Genomic DNA, 26,441 nt, shown 5'->3' with positions numbered 1-26,441 from the left:
ACTGAGCCACCCAGGCGCCCCGAAATTGAATATAATTTAAAACAGAGATATGTCTAAATATTTCAGCAAAAAAAGTTTACTTGATGTTATATATAAAGGAATTGGTTATAAAAATGTCACCACATGACATGAATCTGGAAAACATTATTATAATGAAGATGTAGTATATTCATTTTTCTTACACTCCAAAAGAGATAAAGATTGTTGTACTTAGATTATTTTTAGAATAATAATCACAAAGGATTGCTATGATTTTTAATAAATATCTGCATCTTTGCTAGTAAAAGGATTAAGTTGGGGGTAAGGGAGTGAGGGAAAGTAGAAGAGATTCAAATAGTACCTTTTGCATCATCAGAACCCGACGCCAAGAGTTTAGGATCCATCAAATTAAAGTCAACACTCCAACACCTTTTCTCATGCTCCTGGATATAGAAGGAAGACAAAGTAGTCTCAGACAGAAAATAGATCTTAAAATAAAGAAAGCAAAAAACTTGATACCAATTTATTGCTCTGGTGAGAGGGAGAGAGAACAGGCCATGAAAACAAATGACATGTGAAGTAATTCCCAAACTTTTTATATATACATATTTTATTGCTTTTGTAAATTCATTTGACACATTCTACAAATGCAAAACAAGTCTGAAGCAATGTTTCAGAAAAGCATTATTTCCTATTGCAGAAGGATAAAAAATGCTAGCGGCTTTAAATTTATAATTAAAAGCATTATTTGCTATTATATAGGTATAAAAATGCTAAATAATGGCTTAAAATTTGTAATTATAAATTATAAATTTGTAACTATAACTATAAAGTAAAAATGTGATTCTTAAAAGCTAGTATCATTATTTACCTGATAGACCTTTGACCTCTGTCCTGTAAATCCATCCCATAGGATGACGGTGCCTTCATAATCACTGCTGGCTAACAGATTCTTATGGTAACTACTCCAACTGATACAGCTGAAAGAAAGAAATATAGTTAAACCTTACTTTATGTAAAAATAAACAATGAATACAAAAATTCTGATGTGTGCAGAAGGATTAGAACCCTTTTGAAATGGTATACATGGCTTCATAATCAATCCGCCCACAACACAGCTAGGAAGAAATATATCAAATAACTCCCAAGTTTTTCTATTGAGCTACCAAGTAACGACCCTTACCACTATTCACTCTGACCACTAGCCAGAAGATGGATAGGAGCCTAAAGCCACCACTGGCCATCTTTCCATACATGAGGAGAGCATATCTATGAGTGAAAACAGAGGCCAACAGGGCACAAAGCATGCCACAGCACAATGACAGAGACCTAATCAAATTGTGTAGGCCCCTCGATCAAGATGTGCTGAATCATATAAGCTAATAAACTAATTTGAATTAGGTTTTTGTATTTACATACAAAAAAAAACTTAACTAGGGGCGCCTGGGTGGCTCAGTCATTAAGCGTCTGCCTTTGGCTCAGGTCATGATCCCGGGGTTCTGGGATCGAGCCCTGCATCGGGCTCCCTGCTCAGCGGGAAGCCTGCTTCTCCCTCTCCCACTCCCCCTGCTTGTGTTCCTTCTCTCGCTGTGTCTCTCTCTGTCAAATAAATAAATAAAATCTTAAAAAAAAAATCTTAACTAATATAAGCTTATGACTGAATATAACAGTTAGAATGAAGCTTTTAACATTTTATGGTTTCAGCTATTCTCAAGTGCTCCAAAACTGAGAATGCAACATCTAAAAATGTATGCTTTTGGGGAGACACATTATGTGAATCATGTAGTAAAACTAATGTATATTAAGGAAAAAAGCCACTTAGAAAGCAATTAACCTAGATTACTTCAAAGCACATGAAAACAATAAAGTCTTTTACTCTCTACTGGTTACATTCTCGCTAAATTTCAGAGACTGTAAGAGTTCGTTTGCATGTTTACATATATTTACTGGATTTCTGTGAGAAGTTATATGGACAGTTAAAAGAGCTAAATTTTGAAGTTAGATAGACCTGAGCTCAAATTCCACATCTGCCACTTAATAGCTGTGGTTTTGGGTAATTTAGGTCACTTTCACAACTGCTGTGCTCCAAATTGGCTTTAGGCATTCTTACACATGATCCTCTCAGTCCTAAACCCATAGCTTCCAGCCCTGAACAACTTCTTCCATTTACTCCAACATGCCATAAACTATTGCCGTATTTTTACATTTGTCAAGACAGTAAAGGTAAACCCCCTAATCCACATGGTCATTTCAGTAACATTTACTATGAATCTTGATAATGGCCAAGTATTATGCTAAGTGCATTGTGTGGATTTATTTAAAGTATAATCCTATGAAGAGGTGCCTGGATGCCTCAGACTTTAACAGGACAGGATTCCAAACAGTCTGCATTAGAACCAAACTATGTATGTCATTCACTCAGGTAAAAAAGATTATAAGGATAACTGAAAAATGTTCAAAGTTCTAAATAAATTTATTATTAGATCATTTCCTTGTATCATTCCATTTTCAGCCAGTGCCAATGAGAATAGCTTAGGAAGCTTGTTTTAAAAATGCAGATTCTAAGATTCCCCTGAGATCTGGGGGAGGCAGATCTGAAGTAATCCCCACTTTCTGCATTTTTAACAGTATTCCAGATTTGAAAAGCACTCATTATGAACTTTAACCCTTACTATATGAAACTTAAATATTAGGTCCTCTATGAAAAGCAGTAGAATGTTCTTATAAAAAGAATTCTTGAAACTATAAACAATTATAAAATTTGGAGACATGCACATACTAGCGAAAAAATTCCTGACTTTCAGACACTATTAATAGCCTACAGTAATCCTTTATTCAACACACCATGGAAGCCAATTACAACAGCAATTTTTATTTGATTAAGTGAAACAAAGAGAAGACTTTCATTTGTCAAACAGAAAGACATTGACTACTAACGCCCACAGGGAAAAAGCAACGAATATCTATAAGACAGATTATAAAGTATCCTTTGTATACAATTAGTGTTTACCATGAATGAGTAAGGAGTCTCACAGAATGGTAAAATAACAAACTCATATGAATCATAGATATTAAAGGTTATATACACATTGTATCATGTCCAAAAAAAATAATCTAAGTACCTGATTTTGGAATTGCAGGTCATTTCATTTTCAGGGTAATGAATATCCACCGCATCCTGAATGACTGTGCCATATTCATAGACTTTAATTTTCTTTGTAACCCCAGCAATTGCAAAATAGTCACAATCCCGGTCAAATTCAATACTATGGAAGAAAGTGTTTATTTGGTCAGTAAGACTGTTTGACTATCCCTCTGACATTTACAGTGACAACATTTCAGAGGTTTTTTCTGTTTCTAAAGTCATTTTGTCTATAATAAGAGATCTACTTGAAATGCCCTAAAACTGTACTAGGCTCTGTACCCAGATAAAGTCATTATCAAGACATATCAAATTACAAGTGGTAATGTACACAGCTATAGAATTCTGCTTATAGTTATTTTGTTCCTCGAAACTTGACATATTTTTCCATTCAACTTTAGTAACCATATTACAACCTCCCCAACTGTAAAGGCTAACATGTTAAATTATAAAAGTAGCAAGGAAAGATTTAATGGTTTGGTATATTAAAAAATATGTCAAAAGAAAATTACCAAATAATCTTTTCATAAATTCTACTTCCCTTTTACCATTTTGTGAGGATGACAGAATTTCACAGTACTTAGTGTTATTTTAATAAATAAATTAGTACACTGAATTACTGAAGCAATAAAAAAGGGTGATGACAAAGGTATAAAATACATACAAAAATGGAATAATTAATTTATCATTATGTTTTCCCAAACACATTTCTAACCTCCCAAAGATGATCTGACTTATGAACCCCCAATACAGATTCCTTATGCCACAAAAAGGGAAAAACTAAAAATCTCCCTTTTTTAAAGTTACTTAGGGAATTCACCCCTCTCTTACTGACTTCTTATACAAGTTCCAAAATAAGACACTTCAAAGCAAAGCAGACCTTATTCACATTTATAGAACTTAACTTGGAACCTCAACAAAGTTGTTACATAATAGCAAGAAATTTAAGTAACCTAATGGAAGAGTGAAATGAATCATCACACACATTATTTCTCAATGAGTTAAGCATCTTTTCTAGAAGCTTAGCCATAAGGCTAGAGAATACATAAGAATTCTCACTGATCTATAATTAATTAGACAATAACAGCTAACATTCACTGACCACTAAGCATAATCTCTGCATATATTAACTCATTTAATTCCCATAACAACCCTATGAGATAGATATTATCTTTATCCATATTTTACACATGAGAAAACCGAGGATTGGAGGTGAAGCAATTTCCCTAGTTAGTCAGCTTGTAAGTGGCTAAGATGACATGTTAGCACTCTGCATATATCAAGCATCCACTCACTGCATATAAATACCTACATGGCTTACTTTTCTTTCTGGGTTACCTGTGATATCCTTTTATAGAACAGTTAATTATTAGTTAATAATTTAAAAGCTTGCTAAGCTAATGATGAAAAATAAAAGAAACAGGTACACAGGAAGAATATTTTGCATAAAAACACATTAAGATGGTCACTTTTCATTATAGTTTTAAATCCTTCCTTAATTTTATAACATTTAAAATAATTTCATTAAATGTCATTGACTATAGCACAAATCAGTAAATACTCCCTCCAATAAAATAGGACTATGTGGCAATGCAATGAATTTGTACAATAACTATAACTGAACTGCTGACTCAGCTGTTATCTGCCCTATGGTCTAATGCAGCATAACTATATTGATCACAACTATTTATCTATCCTGATTCAATTTATACCCATAGCCTAATGCCACTGAAGGAGAAATATTACTGTGTCTGGCAAAGAATAGTTATCAGAACTGAAATCCTATCCTTAACTTAGGAGGTTTGGGCATGGCTGAGACTTCAAGGAAGAACTAGTTAAATTATCCCTAAATACTTTTACTCCACCTGCAAACATACATGGCTAATAAATCGACAGCATTCTGGTGTGGTACAAGTAAAAGTTAACAGGCCATTTCCAACCTCTCAGGTTTTAAGAAAAAAGAAGTTTAAACACTAGCTTATTAAAACAACAGCCCAAGACAATGCAGGGAGAAAATTACCATATAAATACTGTCAAAAGAATTGATTTGATGATGTAAATAAGTTTATTATTTCTTCTGTTGCTACCCTGTTATTCAAGATAGCTCCCTTTTTTCAACAAAGGTTATTATTTAGCTGCATTAGCTCATTCTTAACTCATACTAAAAATTAACTTTTTAGGGGCACCTGGGTGGTGCAGTTGGTTAAAGCATCTGACTCTTGGTCATGATCTCAGAGTCATGAGATCAAGCCCCGCCATCAGGCTCTGCACTCAGTGGGGAGTCTCCCTGAGACTCTCTCTCTCTCCCTCTCCCATTCATTCCCTATCTCTCTCAAATAAATAAAACTTTTTAAAAACTTAACTTTTTCTTTTGACTTCATTATTTTTTATTATGTTCTAGTTATGTTTTCTTCTTAAATATTGGGGTATCAAGGATCTATACAGTATTCTTTTTTAATATTTTGGGATATTTACCTTTTTTATAATTTAAAAACTGTAAAATCCTAATAAAAATACTAGCCAAAAAGTTTAAGTATAAAATTTCTAGTAAATTTTGGTAAAAAGGGAGATAAACAGCTGCATTTAAAAAAAAAAATCCAAGTACTTCCACACATCACTAAGACTCAGGATTTAACTCAAATTAACAGTGTAGTTTTTAGGTATAGAGAGTTTTTCAGAGCTACTCCCAAAATGGATGGCCTCTTATTTCACAATACAATATTTTAGCTGCTTTAATTATGGAATCTGATAACACAAACAAAAATAATTCAACAGCGACTAGTTAAGTTGAAACAAAAGCAAAATGAAAAGTAAATTCAAACATACCTGCTTGTGCAATTAAGTTTAAAAAAATTTGTAATATGTTTTGCTTGTTATAGAAAATTCATTTCTGCTATCCACTATCACCAGTAATTCTTTTTTTCAAATTTTATTTATTTATTTGAGAGAGAGATCACGAGCAGAGGGAAGGGGTGAAGGGAGAAGCAGACTCCCTGCCGTGCAGGGAGCCTCAACGTGGGACTCGATCCCAGGACCCGGAGATCACAACCTGAGCCAAAGGCAGACACTTAACCACCTCAGCCACCCAGGAACCCACCAGTAATTCTTTTTTTTTTTTCTAAGATTTTATTTATTTATTTGAGAGAGAGAGAGAGAGTGAAAGCAAGAACACAAGCAGAGGCAGTGGAAGAGGGAGAAGCAGGCTTCCTGCCAAGCAGGAAGCCCAACACGGAGCCTCGACGTGGGACTCGATCCCAGGACCCTGGGATCACGACCCGAGCGGAAGGCAGACACTTAACAACTGAGCCACCCAAGTGCCCCCCACCAATAATTCTTAAAGCAAGTGATTTATGACAGTTTATTTCAATGATAAGTTCAGTTTCAAATAATTTTTTAAAATTTCAAAATATACAAACATTTGCTTTGAAAAATAATTTAATGGGGTCTCATTTTAAAACATGGAAATAAACTGCATTTTTCTCTCACACTTGAAATGTTTCAACTGTTTTTAAAAAGTGAACATAATAAAAAAAAATAAATAAAAAGGCAAAAAAAGGTGATTTATTTAAACAGTTGTAAAAGGTTAATTCAGCTGTAGGAAACTGGCTATAGTCTTTGTCAAAAGGGCCATCAGTCAAGTGATTAAGCGTCAAGGCAACAGACCACACAGGACAGGTGATTAACTTATCCCTCTAGTACCGTGTGGCCCGAGGCAATGCAAAGATGGCAATAACCCAATAAGGGAATCAGTGCTCCCACTGTGTCATACTGGTTTTGCAATTACAAAACAAGTATTAGCAAAGTGGATTCATGTCCCTTAACACTAGAATCCTACTTATAAAAAGAACATGTAAAAGGAACACAGTTGTTAGAGGTCTAATTCATCACCAAGATAGTGTGCCTCAAGAGATAGAGGCTGCTATAATTTCAAGGAAACAATGAAATTGGACATTTTAATAAAAAGAAACAGGCAGATCAAACACAGGTAAAGTAAATATGAATTGATGTTATTCAACTGACTTTCTCCAGAATCAATCAATAATAATAGCTAAACCTTCCATAACATATATAATACTTACTACGTATAAAGCATTGTGTTAAGCACTCACATAAAATATATTTACTCTTCAAATCTCCATTGTATAGATAAGGAAACTAAGTTATAATGATGTTAAGTAATTTGCCCAAACTTCACTAGATAATTCAAATTCAAGCAATCTGGTTCCAGAGTCTATGCTCTCAATCACTAAGCAAAACTACCATTTTGGGGCACCTGGTTGACTCAGTCAGTTAAGCATCTGACTCTTGGGGTGCCTGGGTCGCTCAGTCGTTAAGTGTCTGCCTTCGGCTCAGGTCATGATCCCAGGCTCCTGGGATCGAGCCCCATGTCGAGGCTCCGCATTGGGCTCCCAAGAAGCCTGCTTCTCCCTCTCCCACTCCCCCTGCTTCTATTCCTGCTCTCACTCTCTGTGAAATAAATAAATAAAATCTTAAAAAAAAAAAAAAGCGTCTGACTCTTGATTTCAACTCAGGTCATGATCTCAGGATCCTGGGATCCAGCCCTGTGTCAGGCTCTGTGCTCAGCAAGCAGTCTACTTGAGGATTCTCTCCTTCTCCCTCTGCCTCTTCCCCCACCTCAGATAAATAAATCTTTAAAAAAAAAGCCATTCCCATTTTAATGAGAATAAAAGGAATGGTCTTCAAAGAACATATACAAAGGCAAAGTAAACAATAACACAGAATAATTATACATACTATATTTTATATATGATAGTAATAATATAATAATTCATCCTACACAACAAGTTAAACATAGGCAGATAAAAAGAGTAAGATAGCCTCACAGGGTTTATAATTACTGGGAAAGATTATAATACAATATAAGCAGATGCCAAATGATAAGAACAGAATACGCTACAGAAATTCAAGAGTCACTGATTACTGAGGCCTACTGGAAGAAAGTGGATGATGCATGAATATTCTCAGCCATCAAATATCCAGTATGCCTGTTATCTGCCAAACGATGGCCTAGCTGATGGATGGAAAATAAGATGTTGAAAAGCCAGAACACAACATTTGAGAAATTCACAGAAATATGAATTAGGCATGCATTAACACTAACCTGGGCTATTGCAACAGCTTCTTTACCAAGTCTGCTACTCCTGACTTTCCTCTTTTCTAATCTATTTGAAGGACTGATAAAAAGGTAAATTTGCAAAAACACAGCTCTGTTCACATAATTCTGCTCATTTACCACGATGTAAAATCCGTACTCCAACTATTACTGAAGATCCACCATCACATGGCCTGAATCTTTTCTTAAACTTTTTTCTAGGGCGCCTGGGTGGCTCAGTTGGTTAAGCGACTGCCTTCGGCTCAGGTCATGATCCTGGAGTCCCGGGATCGAGTTCCGCAACGGGCTCCCTGCTCAGCAGGGAGTCTGCTTCTCCCTCTGACCCTCTTCCCTCTCATGTGCTCTCTCTCAAATAAATAAATAAAACCTTTAAAAAAGAAACTTTTTCTAAAAAAATACGTATATAGGCAATGGTTCAAAAAGTGCAGAGAGAAAAACAAGTCTTCCTTCCAAATCTTGCCAAATAAGCACCCAATCGCCCTCCCTGGAGGCAACCCATAATTTCAGCTTATGCATCCTACTAGCATTACCCTGCACATAAACAAGCATCTATGTATTCGTATTCCTTTATTTAATTAAACACGAGATGAAATCATACATACTGATTTACACCTTCCCCCCCTCCACAGTATCTTGACAATCATTTCATATTAGTACATATTAGGGCTACCTCATTTTTTCCCAATGGGTGTACAGAATTCAAACATATGGATGTATCATGAATTATTTAATCAGTTTACTGAGAAACATTTACTTTTTAATCTTTCACTGTTAAACAATGCTGCAATAAAATATCCTTCTATGTGTGTCCTCTTTCTTCCACATATGTAAGAGTATCATTAAACATAGAATATGAAGTGCTCGGTCAAAAATCACATGCATTTTAATACATTTAATTTTAAATTCAACATCACTATCTTCAAGTGGCGCCCTTAACACTGCCTAGCTTCATGGTAAATTTGCCTTGTATACAGACTCTTCTGTTTGGGTAAAGACAGGTACACAATTTCTTCATTCTTCTCCAATTTCCCCCATTTCCTTCCTCATTATCACTCTCAGAAGATTATTTTGCTCTCTGGTTTAGCAAAAATATAAAAAGAAGATAATTTCCAAAGGCTCCCACCACCACACTTTCCATTTACCAGAATTCATATTCTGATATACTCTGCCACCTCCCTTGTCACTCTGAGGAAGGATCAAAGCTCCTATACCTGACTAATGCATCTACTTGTGCATTAGATCTCATTTTTGCTTGCCTAATCCAGGATTGCTTCCTCAATTCTCCTTCTCTCTCCATTACTAATTTTTCCATTCTCCTAGATCTTTCCCATAAGTCTTTCCACATGTTTTCTTCAAGTAAAACACAAACAAAACAAAGTATCTCTTAAAATCCTCATTCCATTTTAGCTACCACCCTATTTCTTTCCTTTCTGATAGCAGAACTATTGCAAAAAAGTTGTCCGTACTCACTGGCTTCAATTCTTCTCCTCCCATTTGCTTTAACCCAATGGAACCAAGCTTTCATCTTCAACACTGGAAATGCTCTATCAAGGTTAACCCTGACCTTCAGGTTGCTAAATCTAATAGTCAACTCTGAATTCTTATCTTACTTAAATTTCAGCAATAGCTGACTTAGAGGATAGCTCCCTCCTCAACAGAGATGATTCTTCTCATACCTCACTAGCAGCTCCATCATAGTACAGACTGTTTCTTCCTTCTCCTGCCTCCACTTCCACATTCAAGTATCCTCCAGTACACGTATCCTCATGCTTCATCTTTTTATCTATGTAGACTTCTCTGGGGATCTCATTTAGTCTTGTGACTTTAAACCTATGCACTGATGATGATCAAATGTTTATCTCACATACCAGACCTCTCTCTTATTGGTTCGTACCTATCTGACAGCTCCAATTTTAATCTAAGGGGTATCTTAATCTGTGCTAAAATGAGTTTCCGAATTCTCCACCAAACATCTTCCTCATTTTATTAACTAACCCATCCCTCTTATTAATTAACTTTAACAGCAACTCTTTCAGCTCAACCTTCAAAATGTAACAGAACCTAACCACTTCTCAATAGCTCACTGCTGCCCCTCTCATTCAAGCTACCATTATCTCATGTCTGTATTATTATAATAGGCTCCATACTGATACCCTGCTTCCATACTTGACCCTTATAGTCCATTTTTAAACAAGTCAAATCATCATTTTGGTTCAAAATCTTTTAAAGGCTTCCTACTCAACTTCATGAAAAAGACAAAGTGATTACAAAATGTATGCCTCCTTCACACTCCACCCTTGCTCCCTCTTCCTCCAGCTACACTGGCGTGGCAAACCTAGGAAATTCCAAACCTATTCCTACCTCAGAGGCCAATGTAACTGATAGTCCCCGAACCTACAATTGCTCTTCTCTCAAACATGCATGGCATATTCCCTCACTTTCTTCAGGTATTGACTCAAATGACAGCTCTCACTAAGGCCATTCGTCTAATCTGTTTCAAACTGCAGCTGTCCACTCTCTACCAGCTGCCTCCCTGCGTTATCTCCCTCTTTCCTTTTTTCTATAAGATTTTTAAAACTTCTATCCTGTATTTTCTTCTAATACTTAACAAGTTTCATTTTTTTTCCCATTCAGATAGTCATTCCATCTGGAATTTATTTTAAAATATGACAGCAGAGGCGTGCCTGGGTGGCTCAGCCCATTAAGTGTCTGCCTTCAGCCCAGGTCATGATCTCGGGGTCCTGGAATTGGGCCCCACATCTGGCTCCCTGATCAGCGGGGAGTCTGCTTCTTCCTCTCCCTCTGCCCTTCCACCTGCTTGTGTGTGCTCACTCTCAAATATTTTAAAAATAATAAAACAGCAGAGTTATAAATTTCTATTTTTCCAGACCATTACCTAGTTGCCCCATTTACTGAATAATTTTTTCTTGTTTATTAGAAATGCAGTGTATAGGATATATACTAACTTCTTACAAGAATTTGAAATGAGGGGTGCCTAGGTGGCTCAGTCAGATAAGCAGCTGCCTTCGGCTCGGGTCATGATCCCAGGGTCCTGGGATCGAGCCCCACGATGGGCTCCAGCCCCACATTGCGCTCCCTGCTCAGCGGAAAGTCTGCTTCTCCCTCTCCCTCTGCCTGCCGCTCTACCTACTTGTGCTCTCTCTCTCTCTACCTTTCTGTCAAATAAATAAAATCTTAAAAAAAAGAATTTGAAATGATTGTAGACATTATCCGTTCTTTACTTGCACCAAAGTTTTAATTACTGATTCATCATAACATGTTGTGACATCTTGTAGGAATGAGTGCTCTTTCATTAATCTTTTTCTTCAGAATTTGTCTACATATCTTGCAACTAAATTCTTTAGTTTAGCACCATCTTATTTCCAAAAACAAACAAAATGTATCCTGATAGTATTTTCTTTACAATCATGTCAAATTTATACATTAATTAAAGGAAAAGTGAATTCTTCTGATGCTTAGTCTTTCCCTTTAGGCTTATGTTAGGTCTTTATTCAAATTTTCTTTGTTTCTTCGGCAGTATTTTACAATTCTTTTAGATCCCCCACATTTCCACTTAGGTTTATTACTCTCTGTTTGACAACTTTCCTTATTTTTCCCATTGTAGTTGTCCTGAGTAGATTTTTTGGTCTCTTCTAGAATCAGTTCAAGTCATTTACATTTCCTAGAAAATAATCTCTTTCATCCAAGATCCCAAGTTTATTTGCAATAAATATGAGCAAGGTAGTTTACTCTTATATTTTTTCTAACAGTGTGCCTGAAATTATTTCCTCACTTTCATATCCTATTCTACAAACTTGCAGTTTCTCCTAGTTGTACTTGCATCTTTTGTTTTAAGAAGCTCAATAACTGAGTAATTCTGTTTTTAATAATTCATTCTTTTTTCACATTTATACCTTATTTTCTTCTACTTTATTTAAGTTTATTTTCTTCTTTTTCTAACTTACTCAGTTGGGTGTTTATTTTCATACCTTCCTCATCACTTAAACTATTTAAAACAAGAAATTTTTTTAAAAGATTTTATTTATTTATTTGAGAGAGAGAAAGTACAAGAGAGGGGAGGGTCAGAGGGAGAAGCAGACTCCCTGCTAAGCAGGGAGCCCAACACGGGACTTGATTCAGGGACTTCAGGATCATGACTTGAGCCGAAGGCAGACGCTTAACCAACTGAGCCACCCAAACACCCCAAAACAAGGAATTTTATTTTGAGCACTTTTAGCTGTGTCCTATAGGTTCTAATATATAGAAGTTTCACCAAAGTGACTTCATTTCCACTTTTACCTTACAGTTGCCAAAATAGCTTTTAAATTTCCATGTGATAGGTTTTTCCTGTTTTCTAATTTTGTTATAAATGTCTACTCTTACTGTTTTGTGATAATTTTTAATTCTCTGTAATTTGAAATGTTACATATGATTTAGATTCTGTACATTTTATGACAGTCAATGGACATTTTCAAAGAGGTCATATTCTTTATACATGTTTGTATATGTGTTCTAAGTTGCTAGTTATGTTATTTAGGGCTGCTATACTCACTGTAATTTTTGCATTTAATCTGTCATGGACTAAGATCTAATCTCATTTGAAGTCTCACACAACTAATGTATTTATTTTGTCTTAGAGTTAGCAGAGGGATTTTCCAATCTATAAAGATATTTATAATTACTTAAACTTCATTGTGGACTGAATCCTGATCATTAGGAAGTTGTGTGTGTATGTGTGACAGACTGAGAAACACAAAGATATAGACTGAGGTTTAATGATTTCTAGTCTGAATTAAACCTTATTTTCAACATTCACAGATCCAAGACTTAGGAAATTTATTGTGATCTAATGTGAAGATACTTCCCTTTTGATGGGAAGTTTATCCTATTCATATTTATCAATTACACTTGTTGGCTTTTACATCTGTTATTTTATTTTGTGATACATATTGTTTTAAATGCACTTTTAATTAAAAAACCTTTGACCATCTGATTTCTTTCTGCTTTCTGTGTGTTTTTCTCATAAATGGGAATTGTCGTATTTCTGTCCAGTGTCTATGTTTATGATTTTATGAACTGCTATAGAAAGAAATAAAGGATTCAATGTATGTATCAAGTCTCTGAGCAATGGACAAAGTTATTTTTGCCCTCCCTCTTCCAGTCCTATTGATTATACTGATAGTCTTAGAATTTATTTTAAACTTTCAAAGATCTTTATAACTCTCCTCCTTTTGCAAGTGAAAAACCTGTAATTATTATTTGAGCATAGAAACTAATTCCATTATACATTAAAGACAAACTAGTCTTGCATTTCTAATATTCACCAAATGTTCCAAAATTATTCATTGTAAGCTGGTTCAAGTATCTAATGCAGTCAATCTAAGAATTTACATATTAAGATGTATATTTTAAATTATTCTCCTTTTATTTCTCCTTTATTTCAGAGTTAGGGCATTATAATGTTTTTATGTGTATAGGAAAAATTGCAATATCTATTAAATTTATTTCAGAGTAGTGTCAATGTACCAATAAACTTTATTTATGGACACTGAAATAAGAATTTCATATTATTTACACGTCACAAAAATTATTATTTTTCTTTCAATACTTCAAAAACATAAAAACTATTCTTAGTTTATAGGCTATACAAAATTAAGCAATGGCTCAGAATTGACTCACAGCTTTTGTTTGTTTTTTTTTAAAGTAGGCTCCATGCCCAGCATGGAGCCCAACTCAGGGCTCGAACTCACGACCCTGAGATCAAGACCTGAGCTGAGATCAAGATTCGGGCGCTTAACCGACTGAGCCATCCGGTGCCCCTTCATAGGTCTTATTTTACTGACCCTTATCTTGAAAAAGACTTTATTTTTCCATCCCCTGTGGCTATCACTGAATAGCTAGAACAAATATCTTATCTGACAAACTATATTCTGAACACTTTTGTAAATGTCAAATTAAAAATACATCTTGAAGACCTTTAATATCAACATACTGATTGTCACATTTTTCTCCATTAAGTCTATATAGCAAGTTATAATTTATACTTAGTTATATTAATTTAGTTGTAGACTCTCTGTCCTAAAACACCTTTTCCATGCACAATAAAACTGTATCCTATGATAAATGATTTTTATTAGAGAAGTTTGACAAACTGAAGGTAACTTCCAAAGAAGTAAAAGATTAATAAAAAGACTGAATTAAAAACACCTACAAGAGAAAATAACAAGAGTTGAAAAACAAAATATATTTTGTCCCCAAACTATGATGACATTTTGTTCTGAGTTTCTATTTAGTAAAAGTGAAGAGATCCATATGCAAGCAAAAGTTCTAATTCTTTACTTTTGAAATTAAAAGAGAAAATACATCTACTTTTTCAGTTCTGTATCCTCTAGTACTATTTACAAAGCATCCATTAAGATCACAATATTGAATCATTAATGTCACTGCTGCCAGGCTTCATCAGAAAACAAGAGAACTATGATATAAAGAAACTATTCCATGCTGCAGAGGACTAATCTGGAATGAAAACATATAGTCTAAAGAAATTTCATTACATATATATAAAAGTACGTCCCCAAAATATCAGTCAGATAGATTTAACAAATCAGAAATCTATTTCATATTTCCGATAGGGACAAGCAGACAAAACTGATGAAGAAAAATATATGAGAAAATGTGACTTACTAGAAAAATCCTTTCAAACCATCACCACAGAAAATAAAGAGCTCTTGTTTTCAAAATTTTTTACAGAAATGCAAAGGACTTAGAACTGCTAATACAACTTCAAAAAAGAATAATAAACTTGGAGGACTTACATTACCTGATTTTAAGGCTTAATATAAAACTACAATAATAATGAGACTTTGGTACTGGCCTAACAGCAGACATGCAGAGCAATACAACAGAAAAGAGAGTCAAGAGGTAGATTCATAGTATTCCACTACTGGGTGTTTACCCAAAGCAAACAAAAACACTAATTGAAAAAAGTATACACACCCCTATGTTAACTGCAGCATTATTTATAATAGCCAAGATATGGAAGCAACCTAAGTGTCTTTCGATAAATGAAGAAGATGAGGTGTGTACATGCCCCCTCTCCCACAAACGGAGTATTTCCCAACCATTTAAAAAAGATGATATCTTGCTATTCGGAACAACACGGATAGTCCTAGATGGAATTACGTTAAGTAAACTGAACAGAGAAAAATACCAAGTGATTTCATTTCTATGTGGAATCTGAAAAATAAAACAAATGAATAAATAAACAAGCAAAAGTTGAAACATATTCATAAAATACAGAGAACAAAAACTGATTCTTGGGGCCCCTGGGTGGCTCAGTCGTTAAGTGTCTGCCTTTGGCTCAGGTCATGATCCCAGGGTTCTGGGATCGAGCCCTACATCAGGCTCCCTGCTTTGCGGGAAGCCTGCTTCTCCCTCTCCCACTCCCCCTGCTTGTGTTCCCTCTCTCGCTGTGTCTCTCTCTGTCAAATAAATATATAAAATCTTAAAAAAAAAAAATTGATTCTTGCTAGAGGGTAAAACAGGTGAAGGGGAGACGGAGGTACAGGCTTCCAGTTATGGGGATAAATGGTACAGCATAGGGAATATAGTCAATAGTACTGCAATAGTGTTATATGGTGACAGATGGTACCTACACTTGTGATAAGCATAGCATAATGTAAGACTTGTTGAATCATTATGTTGTACACCTGAAACCAAGTAACTTGTCTGTCAACTACATTTCAATTAAAAAAAAAATATTCATACATATGTGCTCAATTGATTTTAAACAAAGATGTCAATGGAAAAAGTTAACCTTTTAAACAAATGCTTCTTGGAACAAGTATATAACCCCAACCTTTACTTCATAATCTAAACAAATACTAACTTGGAATGAATTATAGACTTAAATGTATAAGCTAAAACTATTTAAACTATATAAGAAAAGAGAGAAGAAATTTTTTCACCAAAACATTTCTATAAAAAAGAGATTAAATCATTTAAAAAATTAATGAATTGGAATTCATCAGAATTAAACACTTATACCATTTAAAAGATACTATTAGTAAATAGGGCAAGCCACAGACTGGGAGAAAATACTACCAGTACATAAATCTGACAAAGAACTTGTATCCAGAATATAAGTTTTGTATAGATTTGAATAGATGCTTCACAAAATATACACAGATGGCCAATAAGCATATTAAACACCATTAGTTATAAGGGAAATGCAAAGTAAAACAGAAAGAAAATATTACTACAAACCCACTAATGAAATGACTGACAATGCCAAGAGTTATGGAGGATTTGGGACAAATGGAACTCTCTTACATTGCTGGAATTTTAAAATAACCCAATCACTTTAAAAACAGTTTAGCAGTTTCTTGAAATGTTAAGCACAAACTAATCATACAACCAAGAAATTTCAATCCCAGGTATTTACCCAAGAGAAATAAATATGAATATGAATATCCAAAATGACTTGTGTGTGAAGATTCATGGTAGCTTTATTCATAATAATCAAAAACTGGAAACAACTTAAATGTCCATCAACACATGAATGGGTAAACAAATTGTGGAATATTAATAAAATGGAATATTGCTAAATAATTAACTTTGTAACTGTTAATAATTAACTGTATCTACTGATAGAGGCAACAACATGAATGAATTTCAAAAACATGCTGAGCTAAAGAAGCTAGACACAAAAGAGTACATATTTTATGGCTCCATTTTTAAAAGATTCCAGAACGACTAGACTATTTTAATGGTTAAGGGCAAAGAATTAAGGCAAATGCCTGGACGGGAGTTTGGAGGAAGAAATGGAATTAACTGCAAACTGACAGGAATTAAAATTTTTGGAAATGTTCTATATTTCGACTGTGGTTTATACAATTCCAAAACTTTATACTTTTATTGTATGTATACTGTACCTCAATATAGGTGATTTTAAAAACTATACAATTTGCAATTCTACATTTAAACAAATTCATAAATAATGTAACCACAAATTAATCTCTCTCAAGCACTGATCAAAAACCAGTTTTATAACTTTAATGCTATCCACAAAACTACCTAATGTGGGTGAGGAAAAAGGGAAAAGGAGAGAGAATAGAACCAAAATTTTAAAAAAATCATTGGTGGCAGAAAAGCATCTGTTTCAAGATTAGTATGATATAGCTAAATCTCCTAATCATAGTACAAGCTTTTCTCATATTTCAAGGCATTTTTCAGCTCTACTTGATAATTTTTTAAAAAACAGAAGTAAGAAACTTTCTGCTGAATGATCCAGAGTTTATTACTAGGTAAGGACTACAAATCTGTAGCTATCATTCAACCAATGATGAAGTGCTTACCATAAGACAGGCCAGTGATAGGTTATTTGTATTAAGAAATGATGAAGCCTATAAAACAGTCTGCCAGTCATCACAAGAAGATCAGAAAATCTGACACAAGCCATTTTCTTTCATAAGATATACTGATATCCAAAAACATGACAGAACTTTAATCAAGTGTAGCAATACATCCTTAGAGCCTAAACAAATCTACTAGGTCAAGAGTCAGCAAATTTGTTCTGTCAAAGGGCCAGAGGAACCATGCAGTTCTCTCAAAACTACTTGACTCTGCTGTTGTAGTATAAAATCAGCCACAAAAAATATGTAAAGGAATAAGTATGACTGTATTCCAATAAAACTTAATTTATGAACACTGAAATTTGAATTTCATAGAATTTTCATGTCAACATTATGTCATGCCACTGTACATCATTTGTTATTATTCTTCTTTTGATTTTTTTCAACCAATTAAAAAGATAAAAATCATTCTTAGCTCATGGGTCACTTAAAATTAAGTGATGAGCCAAATCTGACCCCAATGGACCACAGTTTGCCAATCTCTGTACTAGGCAAAAAGCCAGTATTTTTCTCATTTACAATGTTTCCTTTTATATAAATAAAACCAATGTAAAGTTTGAAACATACAAGTACCAAAAACTTTCAAAATAATTATAAAGAAATAGGAATATTTTTCACATTACATCTATACTAATGATGATATTAATATATTTAAAATTATTTCTAAAGAATAATAGATACAACAGCATTTTCTGCACATACCTGTCTACTGCTCTAAGAAACAGTGAGTGCTAATAAATGTTAATTTGAATTTTGGAACCAACTTTTGATCCCCTATGAGTATAATCTGTCAAATGTAATATATTCTTTACTACCTTTATAAGAACATACTGAGCATAATAATGTGAATAGCCCTGCCAACATTAGTTACCATACTCTATTACATCTCAATGATCTCAGGGTCTATTAAGATATGCCAAACCACTTGAACTCATTATTAAATGGATCCAAACTGCTTTTTAGCTCCAATGTGCAGCTTCATCATTTCTTCCCCTTTGTCTAGCTAGTAGCTATCACTTTTTTAACCATCTATTGCAATCTCTCTTCCTTTTACACTTTGAAGACACACAAACCAGTTAAAATTAAGATTACAGGAACTGTATATAAAATAACTCACTAGGCCTGAAATAATTCAAGAAAATGGCCATTTGCTAGTATTTGAGCTTTAGTCATTAATTTAGTGGCATTTATTTTGTTCTAAAGCCTTTTTATTTTTCATTTAAGCCCTGATTACTGATTGTGTTTCAGTTAAATGAGATTCCCAGGTTAAGTTCTGTACAGATGAAGTGTTAGCATAATATGAAACTCTGCCGTGAAGAGTAGCTAGAGATAAAGTAACTCAAAGGGGAAAAAATTGAAATGATACATGTGGACACTAGCTCTTACAGCAACATCCTATCTTACCCAAAAAGTTTTAAATGTATGAAAATGTCTGATGGAGGCAATATACAGGGAACTTACAACAGCTGGGGCAAATGATGGTATCTGCCAAGTGTTTATATTATAAAACATCCTTTACCAGATTCAGTTTTATGTATACTGATATCACGGTTATTTCTACGTGGCAGCAAAGTGAAGTACTACTAAACTCATACCAGTGAAAAAATACACAGAGATTGCCTTTTATCTGAAGGAAACCGTAATACGTCACCCCAAAATATGGCTCTCTGACACAAAAACTATTTTGAGCTAAAAGCAATTAAGCAGCAAATGCAGGAAAAGCACTCTCTACTCTCCCCCTTTTACTACTTAAAAGCAGGATATAGCCCAGAGATAGCATGAGAGAAATCTGCAGACAACCCTCACTCCATTAGTCTCTTCCAGTGTATTTACATTCCCATAGTTTGCTGTTCTTGGAAATCTAAAAACTGCTTTTCATTATCCTTTCATTTCTCTACATATTTATTGTTCTTTGTTAAAGATCTGACATAAGTCAGAGTTCTAAGACAGTTCTTTGAGTTACACTTTTCCTAGGTTTCTCCAGTGTATATAAGAAACATATATATTACTAACTTCTGTTTTTTTCTTGTTAATCTCTCTGTGTGGGGTCCCAATCAAAAACTTAGAAGGGTAGAAGGAAAAGGGTTTTTCCTCCCCTACATAATCTTAACAAAGTCAATAGTGTAAGAAACACATTAAATCAAAGGACATATTTTCTAAATTTTAAAAGGTTCAAACCATCCCTTTCAATCCCCCCAAATTTGTGCCCTACCAACTGGCAGCCCAATGGCTTACTTCTATAGCAAAGTGAGATGGTTCTCCAGCAGAGTAAGAACAGGCTTCCTTTTAGGAACTCAGCTTTACAGGTTAATTATCAGCATGAAATATCAATACTTTATATATTAAAGAGCTCAATCTCAATTTTCACTACATAATTCTTTCACAAAAAATGACTAAAACAACTTTGAGAGAAACCAAGATACTTTATTTGTCCTAAGTTCTTTAAGCTAGAGTTTCCCTATCACCATGAAGTGGACAAAGCAAATAAGCTAAATACAGGGTTAATCCCTCTGTCCTGAGAATAGTTGGTTATGAGCTGGTTTTCCAACCCAACCTCACCCAACTGTCCCAAGAACAGAAGGAATAAATATCTTGGTACATATGCAACCTGTTCATAGCATACTGTAAAAGCTTATTTATTAGAAAACTCTATAAAATAAATGGTTTTTTTACCTATTTTTATTCATAAACTATAAAATATAAATAATTATGGTCTTTTATTAAAGAATTAAAATTATAAATATTTCCTATTAGAAGTAAATTTCTTCTTTTTTAAAGCTCTTAACCTAAGACAGTATTCTCAAAGTGTGGTCTCAGACAAGCAACAGCATTAGTACCTGGCAATGTGTTAGAAATGCTAATTCTTGGCCCTAGCACAGACTAGTGAATAAGAAACTCCTGGAGTACGGCCCAGAAATCTGTTTTAGTAAGCCCTCCAACTGTAAGTAAATGTCACTAAGTAAATGTACCTATAATGTACCACACAAAATGCTAGAATAATTCAAGTAAGTTCTCATTTCAACTCATTTAAATAGGATTCAATTGAAACTATTTCTAATTAGGTTAGATAGCTGCAAGAAATAAAAATTTTTTTTTAAACTACATGAGACTTTGGGGAGCCTGGTTGCCTCAGTCGGTTAAGTGTCTGCGTTCAGCTCAGGTCATGATCCTGGAGTCCCAGGATGGAGTCCCACGTCGGGCTTCCTGCTCGGCAGGGAGTCTGCTTCTCCCTCTGACCCTCCCCCTTCTCATGCTTTTTCTCTCACACTTTCTCTCTCAAATAAATGAATAAAATCTTAAAAAAAAAAAAACTACATGAGACTTAACTCATTCAAATTGACCTTCTTTACAAATGGTGCTAGGAAAATTGGACACCTACATGGAAAAGAATGAAACTGAACCACTTTCTCACACCACAAACAAAAATAAACTCCAAATAGATTAAAGATCTACATGTGAGACCTGAAATCATAAAACTCCTAGAAGAAAAACACAGGTAGTAATCTCTTTGACAATGACCTTAGCAACATCTTTCTAGATAGAGCTCCTCAGGCAAGGGAAACAAAAGCAAAAATAAACTATTAGGACTACACCAAAATAAAAAACTTTTGCCCAGAGAAGGAAAGCATCAACAAAACAAAAAGGCAACCTACTGAATGGGAGGAGATAGTTGCAAATGATATTTTCAGTAACAGCTTAATATCCAAAATGTATGAACTATACAACTTAGCATGAAAAAAACCCAAATGATCCAATTAAAAATAGGCAGAGGACATAAATAGACATTTTTTTCAAAGATATACAGATGGCCAAAAGACACATGAAAAATGCTCAACATCACTAATCATCAGGGAAATGCAAATCAAAACTATGATACTATTCTACACCTGTCAGATTAGCTAGAATCAAAAACACAAGAAATAAGAAATGTTGGTGAAGATATGGAGAAAAGGAACCCTCATGCATCACTGGTACAAATACAAACTGGTGCAGCCACTGCCGAAAACTTTATGGCAATTCCTCAAAAAAGGTAGAAAAAGAAATATCATACAATCCAGTAATTCCACTACTGGTATGTACCCAAAGAAAATGAAAACACTAATTTGAAAAGATATATATATACTTATGTTTACTGCAGCTTTATTTACAATAGCCAAGATATGGGAGCAACCCAAGTGTCTATCCACAGATGAATGGATAAAGATATGATATATTAATTTTTTTTAAAGATTTTATTTATTTGACAAAAAGAAAGAGAAAGAGAGAGCACGAGCAGAGGGGAAGGTGGAGGGAGAAGCAGCCTTCCCGCTGAGCAGGAAGCCCGACTCAGGGCTCAACCCAGGACCCTGGGATTATGACCTGAGCCTAAGGCAGAGGCTTAACTGACTGAGCCACCCAGGCGCCCCAGATGTGGTATATTACATGGAATATTAACCATAAGAAAAGAATGAGATCTTGCCATTTGCAACAACATGGATGGACCTAGAGTGTATTATGCTAAGTGAAATACGACAGAGAAAGACAGTGGTGCCTGGGTAGCAAAGTCAGTTAAGTGTCTGACTCTTGATTTCTGTGCAGGTCTCAATCTCAGGGTCCTGAGTTCAAGCCCCATGATGGGTTCCACACTGGGCATGGAACCTATTTAAAAAAAAAAAAAAGAGAGAGAGAGAGAGAGAGAGAAACACAAATACCATGTGATTTCACTTATATGTAGAAGCTAAAAAATAAAACAGAAACAAAAAAGCAGAGACACAAACACAGAGAACAAACTGATGGGATGGGGAATGGGTGTGGGAGGTACTGGATTCCAGTTATGAAATGAATATGTCACAGAGATGAAAGGTACAGCACATGGAATACAGTCAATGGTACAATACTAGCATTCTATGGTGACAGATGATAGCTACACTTGTGGTAAGCAAAGCATAATACACAGAATTGTCAAATCACTATGTCGGATACCTAAAATTATATAACATTGTGTCAACTAAACTTAAAAAAAAACCCTCAAAATTGGTCTTCTTTCACCTATTGCAAATTAGTAGTTTTATTGTAAAAATTTACAAAGGACTTCTCCTATATAGGAAATCTGTATAATTTGTTATGTGTAAATAATTATATTTCCTTATTTCCTCTCCATATATTTTATCCATAAAAGGTGAAAACTGAGCATTATTTTCTCCTTTAATGTAACCAAGTACAAGGATAACCCAGCCTTTAACAACAATTACTACTTCCACTACAGACTTCTGCAAGAAATTGAAAGGCATAGTTTTGAACACAGGGAAGAATTAGAAAAAAATATATATGTCACTTTCTATCTTAAGAATCAACTAGCGAGAGAATTATCTATAGAAATGCAGAAGAAAAACCTCAAAAACACCATTTCAAATACCCCTAAGAACCTCAAAGTCATTGCTTAAAGTGAACTCCCCCTTTTAGTCAACTCCTTCAGCATTTCATGTGATCCTCACAAGCATTTATTACTTATTTTCTACCTTGCATTTTAACTTATTCTCCAGCTAAGTCAACAAACATGTGTGCCCATTAGATATCAGGTAAACTACCCAATGCTGAAAGTACAAATATGGAAAAATATTCTGGGCCAAAGATGCAGTATCTCTCTGACCACAGTCTCCACAAAACTCCCCCTCACTTGCCCACTATTCCTACAACCCTTCATTCTTCACCTCCATACAGCTGATTCACCAATTTTTGCCTCTTTCTAAGGCCTCCCCTAACTTTATCTACTTCATTATTCAGTTTAAATTTCATGGTCCATGATTCTCATCATCTAGTATCTCTTTCTTCTGCACTCACACATAGACACCAACCACCCTTTCTAGCCATCACTCAGCAATGACACATGGTGAAAGCAAATATTCTTGGAGAAAAGGTCCTTTATCTCCCTATACTTAACACTACAAACATGCCTGCCTTTGCAACAATTCTCTTCTTCCCTCTTATTACCCCTTCTAATCAATGCAAAAAGTCTCACTTTGCTTTGGATCCAATCCTGCCCAACATCTAACCCTGCAGATTATGTTCCATTTCCTGGGTTGTAGGAAAATATACTTTCTTGGTTTTCATTTTTATCTAAACACCACCTCAGTCAGCTTTACTGGTTCCTCTTCATCTACCTGGATCATTAAATGTTGGCGCTCTATCAATCTACAACCACGGTGCCCATTATCAATGGTACAAATTTCTTTTCTGTGCACCTAGCAAGCTTATGCAAAATATCTACTTAGTTATCTCTCATGAACCTCATTGTCCTCAAACCTGCTCTTCCTCCAGTATCTCTATCCCTGAAAATACCACCACATTTTTCTTATCATAACAGATAAAGGACTAGGGTCCAAAACCTATACAGAACTTATCAAACTCAAAACCCAAAGAACAAATAATCCAATCAAAAAATGGGCAGAAGACATGAACATCATTTCATCAAAGAAAACACACAAATGGTTAACAGACAAATGAAAAACTGCTCCACATCATTCGGCATCAGGGAAATACAAATCAAAACTACAATGAGACACCACCTCACACTGGTCATAAGGGTTAAAATTAACAAGTCAGGAAACAAAACATATTAACGAGGATGCAGAGAAAGGGGAACCCTCTCACACTGTTGGTGGGAATGCAAGCTGGTGCAGCCACCTAGAAAACAGTATGAAGGTTCCTCAAAAAGTTGAAAATAGAGCTACCCTCCAACCCAGCAACTGCATTACTAGGTATAAAGACACAAATGTAGTGAGCCCAAGGGCCACCTGCACCCCAATGTTTATAGCAGTAATGTCCACAACAGCCAAACTGTGGAAAGAGCCCAGATGTCCATCAAAAGATGAATGGATAAAGGAGATGCAGTATATATATACAATGGAATATTACTCATCCATCAAAAAAAAAATGAAATCTTGCCATCTGCAACAAAGTGGATGGAACTAGAAGGTATTATGCTAAGCAAAATATGTCAATCAGAGACATAATTATCATATGATTTCACTCATGTGAAATTTAAGAAACAAAACAGAGGAGCATAGGGGAAAGGAGGGAAAAATACAACAAGATGAAATCAGACATCAAAAACTAATGATGTAATGTATGGTGATTAACATAACAATAAAAAATTAAAAAAAAATGAAATCAGAGAGGGAAACAAACCATAAGAGACTCTTCATCATAGGAAACAAACTGAGGGTTGCGGGGGGCGGGGGGTAACTGGGTGATGGACATTAAGGAGGGCAAAGGATGTAATGAGCACTGGGTATTATGTAAGACTGAGGAATCAGTGAACTCTACCTCTGACACTAATGATACACTATATAGTTAATTAATTGACTTTAAGTTAAAAAAACAAAACAAAAAACACCACATTTTTCTGCCCAGTTACTCAAACGAAAAACCTGGAAATTATCTTCCTCTCCTTCAAGGACTATTATCCATCAATCATCAGGTTTTGTCTACCCTAGTCCCTAAATATGTCCTAAATACTTCTTTGTCCGAGCTCTACTGACTTCCTCCTAGTACAGACCACAGGCCATCATAGTGTGTTGCCAGGACAATTCAAAACCACTTATATATCTGATGCCCCTGCTTCTACTATTCCTTATCTCAAATCCACTGTCCACACTGTAGCCAGTAGATATCTTCACAGCACTTACAATGCTTTTTTCTATATATTGGCTTATACATTTTGTCTCTAATCTGTACATTACTTTTAGTGGTACAATCAGCACTTACAGTATAAAAAGATACAATTTTTAAAAATCAAAACAAAAATAAGGGGCACCTGGGTGGCTCAGCCAGTTAAGTGTCTGCCATCAGCTCAGGTCATGATCTCAGGTTCCTTGGGATCAAGCCCCACATCTGCTTCTCCCTCTCACTCTCCCTCTGTGTTCTTTCTCTCTCTCAAGTAAATAAATTTTTAAAATTAAATAAATATTCTAGACAAATAGAGGGAAATATATAACTGACCTCAGGATCGCAGGAAAGGACTGTCTATATTAAAAAAAAAAAAAAGTACAGCTGAATTTTAAAGTCCTAAGAACATATGGCAACTGTCTCCTGATAAAGCCTATTCTACTTCTGTACATTGCTGACGACTAAGATCTTCCTTATGTTAGCACTAAAATGTAACTTCCAGCCATTAGTCCTACTTTATCTCTTAGATACCAAACAGAATCATTCTAATTCTTTTTATACTTTGATTATTTGAAGAGAGTCATTAGGTTAACAAAAAATAAGAATTTTATCATGAAAGGCAATATTTTAATTCTAAACATTTATTGTAGGCATCTACTTTATGTTATCATTAGTGACAAACTTTTACTAGTCTGCTAAAATCTTAAATGCTAACCCAATTAACACTTTTGAGTTAAGAAGTGTAAAATGATTTGAGTTTATGCTTTCACTCTGTACTACTGACAAGCCTCAGCCTAAGGAAGGGCAAAAGTAAACATAAAAAGGAGGAAATGACAACAGAAAAATTTTAGGGTATAGGATATGAGGGAAGGAAAGAATGTAGCAGCTTCTAATATGGAAGCTTGGACTATTTGTATCTCTCTTTTAACCTGTATTTTCAATTGTTATAGAAGTAGGAAACTCATCAACACTTGCTGACAATCCTAGACTTCTCTATTTTAAGCTAACACTACTTTATTTTTCTGTCATCTGTCATTGGTGAATGACAAACTTCCTTTATAGCCCAGGGATATTTTCTTCAAAGGAACACTTATCAGCAAGCAAATATATAAAATCAGGTTGAGTT

At 34.8% G+C, this 26,441-nt stretch overlaps 1 protein-coding gene across 6 annotated transcripts in view; it reads right to left on the bottom strand.

The window, feature by feature from the left end:
- COP1 (COP1 E3 ubiquitin ligase) overlaps positions 1-26,441 on the bottom strand; it is a 246,412-nt gene that overhangs the window by 100,501 nt on the left and 119,470 nt on the right. For all 6 annotated transcript variants that reach the window (XR_003612279.2, XR_003612280.2, XR_003612276.2 and 3 more), the window contains 3 exons: positions 3,102-3,245; positions 851-959; positions 341-422 (listed from right to left, as the gene is read on the bottom strand). Coding sequence is in view for 1 of the 6 variants with exons in the window: in XM_028122995.2 (XP_027978796.1) it covers positions 341-422; positions 851-959; positions 3,102-3,245 (335 nt within the window). In the remaining 5 variants the exon portion in view is untranslated. The remainder of the gene's footprint in view (positions 1-340; positions 423-850; positions 960-3,101; positions 3,246-26,441) is intronic.

Source organism: Eumetopias jubatus, unplaced genomic scaffold (assembly GCF_037043125.1).
Source record: "Eumetopias jubatus isolate StellerSeaLion01/CBP00866 unplaced genomic scaffold, mEumJub1_p1.0 scaffold_12, whole genome shotgun sequence".
Taxonomy (NCBI): Eukaryota; Metazoa; Chordata; class Mammalia; order Carnivora; family Otariidae; genus Eumetopias; species Eumetopias jubatus.
The sequence above is the reverse complement of the archived record's forward strand: the minus strand, read 5'-3'. Positions and strand labels throughout refer to the sequence as shown.